This window comes from Mytilus trossulus, chromosome 2, assembly GCF_036588685.1.
Source record: "Mytilus trossulus isolate FHL-02 chromosome 2, PNRI_Mtr1.1.1.hap1, whole genome shotgun sequence".
Taxonomy (NCBI): Eukaryota; Metazoa; Mollusca; class Bivalvia; order Mytilida; family Mytilidae; genus Mytilus; species Mytilus trossulus.
The window spans coordinates 4,036,095-4,048,140 of record NC_086374.1 but is presented as its reverse complement, the minus strand read 5'-3'; the positions used below and the strand labels follow the sequence as shown (position 1 = coordinate 4,048,140).

Below are 12,046 nucleotides of genomic sequence, written 5' to 3'. Positions count from 1 at the left end.
GACTTATTTATATTCATTGTCAATGCAAGGTAATGGTGACTTATTTATATTCATTGTCAATGCAAAGTAATGGTGACTTATTTGTCAATGCAAAGTAATGGTGACTCATTTTTCAATGCAAAGTAATGGTGACTTATTTATATTCATTGTCAATGCAAAGTAATGGTGACTTATTTATATTCATTGTCAATGCAAGGTAATGGTGACTTATTTATATTCATTGTCAATGCAAAGTAATGGTGACTTATTTGTCAATGCAAAGTAATGGTGACTTATTTATATTCATTGTCAATGCAAAGTAATGGTGACTTATTTATATTCATTGTCAATATTTGTCAATGCAAAGTAATGGTGACTTATTTGTCAATGCAAAGTAATGGTGACTTATTTGTCAATGCAAAGTAATGGTGACTTATTTGTCAATGCAAAGAAATGGTGACTTATTTGTCAATGTAAAGTAATGGTGACTTATTTGTCAATGCAAAGTAATGGTGACTTATTTATATGCATTGTCAATGCAAAGTAATGGTGACTTATTTGTCAATGCAAAGTAATGGTGACTAATTTGTCAATGCAAAGTAATGGTGACTTATTTATATTCATTGTCAATGCAAAGTAATGGTGACTTATTTATATTCATTGTCAATGAAAGGTAATTGTGACTTATTTATATTCATTGTCAATGCAAAGTAATGGTTACTTATTTGTCAATGCAAAGTAATGGTGACTTATTTGTCAATGCAAAGTAATGGTGACTTATTTATATTCATTGTCAATGCAAAGTAATGGTGACTTATTTATATTCATTGTCAATGCAAAGTAATGGTGACTTATTTGTCAATGTAAAGTAATGGTGACTTATTTATATGCATTGTCAATGCAAAGTAATGGTGACTTATTTGTCAATGTAAAGTAATGGTGACTTATTTGTCAATGTAAAGTAATGGTGACTTATTTGTCAATGCAAAGTAATGTTGACTTATTTGTCAATGTAAAGTAATGGTGACTTATTTGTCAATGCAAAGTAATGTTGACTTATTTGTCAATGCAAAGTAATGGTGACTTATTTGTCAATGTAAAGTAATGGTGACTTATTTGTCAATGCAAAGTAATGGTGACTCATTTGTCAATGCAAAGTAATGGTGACTTATTTGTTAATGCAAAGTAATGGTGACTTATTTGTCAATGCAAAGTAATGGTGACTTATTTGTCAATGTAAAGTAATGGTGACTTATTTGTCAATGCAAAGTAATGGTGACTTATTTATATTCATTGTCAATGCAAAGTAATGGTGACTTATTTGTCAATGCAAAGTAATGGTGACTTATTTGTCAATGCAAAGTAATGGTGACTTATTTGTCAATGCAAAGTAATGGTGACTTATTTATATTCATTGTCAATGCAAAGTAATGGTGACTTATTTGTCAATGCAAAGTAATGGTGACTTATTTATATTCATTTTCAATGCAAAGTAATGGTGACTTATTTGTCAATGCAAAGTAATGGTGACTTATTTGTCAATGTAAAGTAATGGTGACTTATTTGTCAATGCAAAGTAATGGTGACTTATTTGTCAATGCAAAGTAATGGTGACTTATTTATATTCATTTTCAATGCAAAGTAATGGTGACTTATTTGTCAATGCAAAGTAATGGTGACTTATTTATATTCATTTTCAATGCAAAGTAATGGTGACTTATTTGTCAATGCAAAGTAATGGTGACTTATTTGTCAATGTAAAGTAATGGTGACTTATTTGTCAATGCAAAGTAATGGTGACTTATTTGTCAATGCAAAGTAATGGTGACTTATTTATATTCATTTTCAATGCAAAGTAATGGTGACTTATTTGTCAATGCAAAGTAATGGTGACTTATTTGTCAATGTAAAGTAATGGTGACTTATTTGTCAATGCAAAGTAATGGTGACTTATTTGTCAATGTAAAGTAATGGTGACTTATTTGTCAATGCAAAGTAATGGTGACTTATTTATATTCATTGTCAATGCAAAGTAATGGTGACTTATTTGTCAATGTAAAGTAATGGTGACTTATTTGTCAATGCAAAGTAATGGTGACTTATTTATATTCATTGTCAATGCAAAGTAATGGTGACTTATTTGTCAATGCAAAGTAATGGTGACTTATTTATATTCATTGACAATGCAAAGTTATGGTGACTTATTTGTCAATGCAAAGTAATGGTGACTTATTTGTCATTGCAAAGTAATGGTGACTTATTTATATTCATTGTCAATGCAAAGTAATGGTGACTTATTTGTCAATGCAAAGTAATGGTGACTTATTTATATTCATTGTCAATGCAAAGTAATGGTGACTTATTTATATTCATTGTCAATGCAAAGTATGGTGACTTATTTGTCAATGCAAAGTAATGGTGACTTATTTGTCAATGCAAAGTAATGGTGACTTATTTGTCAATGCAAAGTAATGGTGACTTATTTGTCAATGTAAAGTAATGGTGACTTATTTGTCAATGCAAAGTAATGGTTACTTATTTGTCAATGTAAAGTAATGGTGACTTATTTGTCAATGCAAAGTAATGGTGACTTATTCATATTCATTGTCAATGCAAAGTAATGGTGACTTATTTGTCAATGCAAAGTAATGGTGACTTATTTGTCAATGCAAAGTAATGGTGACTTATTTGTCAATGCAAAGTAATGATGACTTATTTGTCAATGTAAAGTTATGGTGACTTATTTGATGTTATGATATAAGGATGGTTGAAGTTGAGCTTCATAGTCAAAACCATGTCAGTATTATACAGCTGTTCAATTAGCTTAATATATTGATAAGATAATTTTAATGATGAAAAATTGTCAATTTGTTGTTGAGGGTCCAAGGAATTTTTTGTAAGAAAAAGCTGTTTATTTTTATCAGATTTTAACTATGTAATATGTATGTGTTGATGCAGATAGATTCTCCTCTTTTAACGGGTGTAGATTCTCCTCATTTAACGGGTCTCTTTTCGTGTCTCAATTGTTCTGGACTGAGTAAAGCAAGTTTTACTTGGTAAATGTTACCTTACTTTTTTGAAGTTATGACAATAACATAAAGATGTTGATCGGAATTTGTTTTAGGTTTAAGGCCACTTGATGACCCATACTATCAACCTCCAAGATACCCTCCAAGAGAAGTATCTATCAAACCAGTCGTTGTAGTGGACTATGGTCACAGTAGAACCAAAAGTCCAGTGGAAGAGGTGAGAACTGGTCTGACAGAGGAAGAGAGGTCTTTTATGAAGAGGAAAACAGATGGAGAATTGACTGATGAAGAACTGTTTCAGGAATTCTTAAAATGGAAAAAATCTAGATCTACTCCAAAGCCTCCTTATCAAGGTAGGAAAGTGTTGGTGAAAATCTAGATCTACTCCAAAGCCTCCTTATCAAGGTAGGAAAGCCTTGGTGAAATATTATCTATAAAGATTGGTTTATTATGTTCCTATTGGAAGTAGTCATTGTTTCTACTGTAAATTCTGAAATTATTGCAGGCATTTATTATTGTGATTATTGAAATCTTGACTTTATGCAGATACAATTTATATGTATCGTATATCAAAATTGGAATTCTTCTGCGATACTCACCTAGTCACATTATTTGCAAAATCCTTGCAATAATTACAGTATTTAAGACAATATTCAATTGATTTTGTTTTTATTTTGATCTCTATATTTCAAATTTCTGTATAGTCTGTTCCTTGATCTGTTTTCATCACTTCAACATATCCTAACTTATTTCAGCTACTGTAACACCAGAAAATTACCAGATTCAGCAACCTACAGCCTCAACTCCTGAGGTGACAATGGACCAACAGTCAATGGATTTACCAAGTTATACCACTTCTGACCACTCTGTTCCAAAGAAATCTGAAACTTCCCATAGTAAAGGTGTCAAGGTGAGTCAGAGTGTTATCATCTGCATAAACTTCAAAATTGGTAATTCTTACATAATTCAGTAAATCTCAATGTAAAGTAATGAAAACTAAATACTTGGATTATCATGGAAAACTTTTGCCAGAATACAAAAAGTTTGGACTATCATTTAAGAATGAACTACTCATATAATTTGGTCCAAGACCTAGATATAAGGGCTGATAGACTTTTAATGTGTTTTTATGACTTTGACACTAGTCTAAAACCAGTTGAACCCTGAAATAATGAGCTAAGTTACATCTATCCTATGAAGGATTTTACTGTAAAGCATTCACAAATTCTAAAAGAAGGGACAGTAGTTAAACATAGTGAAACCAATTTATCAAATGCATCAATTTCTTTACCCTTTTAGCACATTATCTCACTATGATTAATTGTAAAATTTCTCAAAGTAATATATATCCCCAACTTGGGTGTTATATAAAATTACATATGACCTGCTACAATATGGTAATAAATCTCAATTAGATAGTTACAATGCACGCTTAAACTTTGCCAAGCAATGTTAGATCTTTAAAACACTTTTTGAACCAAATGGATTTAAGCCCATGCTTTCTGTGATATAGTTGCAACTAGGTCTTCACTGTTGTCAACCATCTAGGCTAATAAAAGTACAGCTTTCATTGGTAGAGTGAATGATGTTTTCCTTGTTATACCTGCGTCTGTAACACAATGCATGATGTATAAATGAATACAGACAGAATAACTTGTAGATCACCTATTTTTAACCAGATTGTCGGTTATTGATTTGGGGATGCTCGGCGGGCGGCAATCAAATGTTGTCCGTGCATTAACTCATGAACCGTTCAACCAAAGCTTTTAAAATTTTAATATGTTGTTACTGACAACTAAATGAAGGTCAAGTTCAATAATGGCGATTTTGACTTTTACCATTCAGGAGTTATGGTTCTTGAAAGATTGAAAAATGGTGTTTCCAGTCGTGTCCGTGCATTTTCTCATGAACCGTTTAACCAAAGATTTTCAAATTCTAATATTTTGTTACTGATGACAAAATAGAGGTCAAATTCTATAAGGATGATTATGACTTTTACCATTCAGTAGTTATGGTTCTTGAAAGATCGTAAAACGGCGTTTCCAGTCGTGTCCATGCATTGGTACATGAACTGTTCTACCAAAGCTTCCCAAATTTTAATATGTTGTTACTGATGACTAAATGGAGGTCAAGTACAATAATGACGATTTTGACTTTTACCGTTCAGGAGTTATGGTTCTTGAAAGATTGAAAAATTGTGTTTCCAGTCATGTCCGTGCATTTTCTCATGAACCATTCAACCAAAGCTTTTCAAATTTTAATATGTTGTTACTGATGACAAAATAGAGGTCATTTTAAGAATGATGATTTTGACTTCTACCGTTCAGGAGTTATGGTTCTTGAAAGATCGTAAAATGGTGTTCCATTCATGTTGTTGCATTTACTCACGAACCATTTAATCTAAGCTTTTCAAATTTTGATATGTTGATACTGATGACAAAATAGAGGTCAAATTTGATATTGACGATTTTCACTTTCAACAATCATCAGTAATGGTTCTTGTGATATTGCCAGGACACAAATAAATGCTTATAAATCCGGTTTGCTGTAGTTGTGACAGCCTCTTGTTTGTCATTTATTAAAGATAATCAATACATGTACTTCCATACTTTCTCCTATGAGTTATAATGTTGTCATGGAGACATATATAAGTTATAGCCCCTATGGAATAAATAATGAACTTATTGTTTGATTTCTTTCAGCCTGAAACAGCATCAGGTGATCTGAACCTGCCACCACAAGTACAAGAACTTATGTCTACTTTGGTAAGTACAATTTATGAGGTTTAAAAATGTCTGTAGGTAAAAAATATCTGTTGATTTTTTAGGAAATCATAATGTAATACACAAATTGAATTATGTAATTAATTTTGGTGACTTTTATGATTTACATATTTATGTTGTAGAAGGGGAAAGTGATTATAAAGAAAGATTGTTCTCCCTACAAATCAATCTTTGAAATACATCAACACATCAAAGGTGTGGTAGTCTTGCCAATAAAACATAACACAATGATTTATTTTTTTAATTGTCAGTTGCTTGTCAGAGTATTCTTCAACAGCCAAACAAATAACAGTGCTTTGTAACATTATAAAGAAATTAATAAATATGAAGAAAAAATAATCAAATTACACATTCAAGTAAAAAAACCTTTGAATAATGATTTCTGTTGCAGTCTAAATCTATGATCAGTTCAGAGGATGAAGCTGCAATGGCGTTACAGGTGTCTAATGCCCTGACTCAAGCCCTCCTAGAATATCAACTCAAAAACATATCTAAAGAAGTAAGTTATAGTTCTAATGCCCTGACTCAAGCCCTCCTAGAATATCAACTCAAAAACATATCTAAAGAGGTAAGTTGCAGTTCTAATGCCCTGACTCAAGTCCTCCTAGAGTATCAACTCAAAAACATATCTAAAGAGGTGAGTTTTAGTTCTAATGCCCTGACTCAAGCCCTCCTAGAATATCAACTCAAAAACATATCTAAAGAGGTGAGTTGTAGTTCTAATGCCCTGACTCAAGCCCTCCTAGAATATCAACTCAAAAACATATCTAAAGAGGTGAGTTGTCGTTCTAATGCCCTGACTCAAGCCCTCCTAGAATATCAACTCAAAAACATATCTAAAGAGGTGAGTTGTAGTTCTAATGCCCTGACTCAAGCCCTCCTAGAATATCAACTCAAAAACATATCTAAAGAGGTGAGTTGTAGTTCTAATGCCCTGACTCAAGCCCTCCTAGAATATCAACTCAAAAACATATCTAAAGAGGTGAGTTGTAGTTCTAATGCCCTGACTCAAGCCCTCCTAGAATATCAACTCAAAAACATATCTAAAGAGGTGAGTTATAGGTCTAATGCCCTGACTCAAGCCCTCCTAGAATATCAACTCAAAAACATATCTAAAGAGGTGAGTTGTAGTTCTAATGCCCTGACTCAAGCCCTCCTAGAATATCAACTCAAAAACATATCTAAAGAGGCGAGTTGTAGGTTTAATCCCTGGACTCAAGCCCTCCTAGAATATCAACTCAAAAACATATCTAAAGAGGTGAGTTGTAGTTCTAATGACCTGACTCAAGCCCTCCTAGAATATCAACTCAAAAACATGTCTAAAGAGGTGAGTTGTCGTTCTAATGCCCTGACTCAAGCCCTCCTAGAATATCAACTCAAAAACATATCTAAAGAGGTGAGTTGTAGTTCTAATGCCCTGACTCAAGCCCTCCTAGAATATCATCTCAAAAACATATCTAAAGAGGTGCGTTGTAGTTCTAATGCCCTGACTCAAGCCCTCCTGGAATATTGACTCAAAAACATATCTAAAGAGGTGAGTTGTAGTTGGGACAATACCCCTAATGTGCCTTGAAATGAGGAACACAAAAGTCATGTGTAAACAAAAAATCTCTGTGAAGTGATATTTGACACATTTCTATGATAAACAAATGACTGAGCTGAACCATTAGTGTTAATTTAGAAAGTAAGGGAACACAGAATAAATGTGTAAAAACCATGGAGCTATTAAATGTGTTCAAAGTATTAAAATTTCAAAGAACTTATTGTGTTAAAAATGGGATTTTTTACCATGAGGAGCCACATGGCAAATGGATACTCGGGGTTTGCTAAATTACAGAAAAATGAATCACACTTCGTACCCCGAAAATTTAACCACATATGTAAAAATGTCTCAGCTTCGAAACAAGCCATCATACATATACCAGTTTACGATATTGGCTGAGCAACAGAATAAAACATTACCATTACGGCCTATGGAGAAACAATTGCGCATATTGCCCCAGTTCTAATGCCCTGACTCAAGCCCTCCTAGAATATCAACTCAAAAACATATCTAAAGAGGTGAGTTGTAGTTCTAATGCCCTGACTCAAGCCCTCCTAGAATATCAACTCAAAAACATATCTTAAGAGATGAGTTGTAGTTCTAATGCCCTGACTCAAGCCCTCCTGAAATATCAACTCAAAAACATATCTAAAGAGGTGAGTTGTAGTTCTAATGCCCTGACTCAAGCCCTCCTGAAATATCAACTCAAAAATATACCTAAAGAGGTGAGTTGTAGTTCTAATGCCCTGACTCAAGCCCTCCTGAAATATCAACTCAAAAACATATCTAAAGAGGTGAGTTGTAGTTCTAATGCCCTGACTCAAGCCCTCCTGAAATATCAACTCAAAAACATATCTAAAGAGGTGAGTTGTAGTTCTAATGCCCTGACTCAAGCCCTCCTAGAATATCAACTCAAAAACATATCTAAAGAGGTGAGTTGCAGTTCTAATGCCCTGACTCAAGCCCTCCTGGAATATCAACTCAAAAACATTTCTAAAAAGATAGGTCCTTTGATGAGCTTGTCCTAGAATATTGACTTCTACATATTTAAAGAGGTGAGATCTGATTCTAACCTCTGATTCAAATTGTCCTGGAATATCAGTTCAAAATTTATCTGAGGTGTTGAGTACTGGTTTAAACTTTTGACTTTGTTTGTCCTGAAATAAGAACTAAATGATTAGAAATAATGTGAGTATTAGTTCAAATCTAGAAATCTGTTGGTCTGGATCATAGCTTGAATATTAAAAGAACTGAATACTGGTTCTAACCTCTATTCCACCAGTCTTGTGATTTCCATGAAAAACAAAAAAAGAAGAGCACTTTTTATTATACGACCGCAAAATTTGAAAAAAATTTTCGTCGTATATTGCTATCACGTTGGCGTCGTTGTCTGCGTCGTCGTAGTCGTCCGAATACTTTGAGTTTTCGCACTCTAACTTTAGTAAAAGTGAATAGAAATCTATGAAATTTTAACACAAGATTTATGACCACAAAAGGAAGGTTGGTATCAATTTTGGGAGTTTTGGTCCCAACATTTTAGGAATTAGGGGCCAAAAAGGGTCCAAATAAGCATTTTCTTGGTTTTCGCACTATAACTTTAGTTTAAGTTAATAGAAATCTATGAAATTTTGACACAGGGTTTATGACCACAAAAGAAAGGTTGGGATTGATTTTGGGAGTTTTGGTTTCAACAGTTTAGGAATTAGGGGCCAAAAAAGGCCCAAATAAGCATTATTCTTGGTTTTCGCACAATAACTTTAGTTTAAGTAAATAGAAATCAATGAAATTTAAACACAATGTTTATGTCCACAAAAGGAAGGTTGATATTGATTTTGGGAGTTTAGTTCCCAACAGTTTAGGAATCAGGGGCCAAAAAGGGACCCAAACAAGCATTTTTCTTGGTTTTCGCACCATAACGCTAGTATAAGTAAATAGAAATCTATGAAATTTAAACACAAGGTTTATGACCATAAAAGGAAGGTTGGTATTGATTTTGGGAGTTTTGGTCCCAACACAATAAGGGGCCCAAAGGGTCCAAAATTAAACTTTGTTTGATTGCATCAAAATTGAATAATTGGGGTTCTTTGACATGCCGAATCTAACTGTGTATGTAGATTCTTAACTTTTGGTCCCGTTTTCAAATTGGTCTACATTAAGGTCCAAAGGGTCCAAAATTAAACTTAGTTTGATTTTGACAAAAATGAATCGGTTGGGTTCTCTGATATGCTGAATCTAAAAATGTACTTACATTCTTGATTATTGGCCCAGTTTTCAAGTTGGTCCAAATCGGGGTCCAAAATTAAACTTTGTTTGAGTTCATCAAAAATTGAATAAATGGGGTTCTTTGATATGCCAAATCTAACTGTGTATGTAGATTCTTCATTTTTGGTCCTGTTTTCAAATTGGTCTACATTAAAGTCCAAAGGGTCTAAAATTAAACTTAGTTTGATTTTAACAATAATTGAAATCTTGGGGTTCTTTGATATGCTGAATACAAACATGTACTTAGATTTTTGATTATGGGCCCAGTTTTCAAGTTGGTCCAAATCAGGATCTAAAATTATTATATTAAGTATTGTGCAATAGCAAGTCTTTTCAATTGCACAGTATTGCGCAATGGCAAGAAATATCTAATTGCACAATATTGTGAAATAGCAAAATTTTTTTTTAATTAGAGTTATCTTTCTTTGTCCAGAATAGTAAGCAAGAAATATATAATTGCACAATATTTTGCAAAAGCAATATTTTTTTTTAATTGGAGTATCTTTCTTTGTCCAGAATTAACTTAAATCTTTGTTATATACAATATACATTGTATATTCACTTCTTACTACCAACTGATAAATTAAAATAATCTTTACCATTCAGTGATAACAAGCAATTTTTTACATCTTAATATTTTATGATGTATTTAAATGAGTAGTTATTTATGCAAACTCCATTAGAAATTTTAATTGAGATTAGTTTTGGAATAAGGGAAAGGGGGATGTGATTAAAAAAATTGGGTTCAATTTTTATCATTTGAAATTTCATAAATAAAAAGAAAATTTCTTCAAACATTTTTTTGAGAGGATTAATATTCAACAGCATAGTGAATTGCTCTAAGAGAAAACAAAAATTTTAAGTTCATTAGAACACATTCATTCTGTGTCAGAAACCTATGCTGTGTCAACTATTTAATCACAATCCAAATTTAGAGCTGAATCCAGCTTGAATGTTGTGTCCATACTTGCCCCAACCGTTCAGGGTTCAACCTCTGCGGTCGTAAAAAGCTATGCCCTGCGGAGCATCTGGTTCAGATTGTCTTTGAATATTTGCTAAACACATATCCAAATAAATGAGTACTGGTTCAAACCTTTGATTCTGCTTGTCCTGGAATATCAGTCTTGATCAATATTGGAAGAGGTGAGTATTGGTTGAATCATTTATTCCTTGATTAGTATGAACTGATTATCCCTTAGGTAAAAAACATTAAAAAGCATCTTAAGAGGTTGGTACTAGTTTTCACATTGTTTTGACCTCCCCTGAATTTATTAATAGAAATGACATCTTGCATTTCTTTTATCTGTTTAACAGAAAAGAAGACATATTGTGTATTCATGACACAGAGACCCTTCTTGCACTTGAAAGAAAACTATTATATAAAAGGAGAATTATAATGACTGTCATCTCAAAGTCACAATTAAACCTTTGAAATTGAGCTCACACCTAGGAGAAAGATGGCCCCCTAGTATCATCTAAAGCATAACTCAATGCTAGATGTACATGTTGATAATGCTCAAGCCTGCAGATATCTTAAAATATCAACAACTTTCAAACTATAATAGGCAAAACTGTCTTTACTTGCTTTACAATCTCATCTCAAGCAATGCATTGAAGCCTGCAGATAACATAAAATATCAACAACTTTCTAACTACAATAGGCAAACTGTCTTCACTTGCTTTACAATCTCATCTCAAGCAACAATACACATATGACAGAGCACTTATGAGCTGAGTTTTGTGATTGGATAACTACATAGAGATGTCAGTATATATATTTCAGAATCAGCTAGTGAATATAAGTTGTGTATTCTCCAAACTTTAAACCTCAATAAAGAAAATTTTGTTTTCTATTGACAGCTACAGGATACAGTTGAGCAGCAACAACAAAAACTACAGGAGCAGACAGGAAATAAATCCACAGGTAAACATCAACCTAAAAAACAGAGTACCAAAAAACAGAGATATGATGCATATGGTATGGCCAATGGAAAGACACAGACAACAACATCGTCAGACTTGAGTGCAACGTCTGTTAAATCTTCAGGGTCAAATACCACTGCTAAGTCAAAAAGTCAAAAATGTGCTGTACAAAATGTAAAAACTACATCAGCACAGAGCACTGACAAGCAGGTTCTAACTCTACAAAATGATATTTCTCAGACTACCCAAGAAATGATTACATCACAGGTATCTCAATCTTATTATGCATCATCACAAGGAATGATGACATCACAGGTATCTGAACCTTATTATACATCATCACAAGGAATGATGACATCACAGGTATCTGAACCATTTTATACATCACAAGGAATGATGACATCACAGGTATCTGAACCTTATTATACATCATCACAAGGAATGATGACATCGCAGGTATCTGAACCTTTTTATACATCAACTCAAGGAATGATGACATCACAACAGGTATCTGAACCTTATTATGC

At 33.0% G+C, this 12,046-nt stretch overlaps 1 protein-coding gene across 8 annotated transcripts in view; it reads left to right on the top strand.

Annotated features, from left to right (window-relative positions):
- The window catches only part of LOC134706302 (zinc finger CCCH domain-containing protein 13-like), a 68,119-nt gene that overhangs the window by 15,648 nt on the left and 40,425 nt on the right, over positions 1-12,046 (top strand). For 2 of the 8 annotated variants that reach the window (XM_063565119.1, XM_063565115.1), the window contains 5 exons: positions 3,104-3,361; positions 3,764-3,918; positions 5,711-5,773; positions 6,183-6,290; positions 11,457-11,520. In XM_063565119.1, the coding sequence (XP_063421189.1) occupies positions 3,104-3,361; positions 3,764-3,918; positions 5,711-5,773; positions 6,183-6,290; positions 11,457-11,520 (648 nt within the window). The other 6 variants (XM_063565117.1, XM_063565116.1, XM_063565122.1 and 3 more) reach the window with 6 other exon arrangements.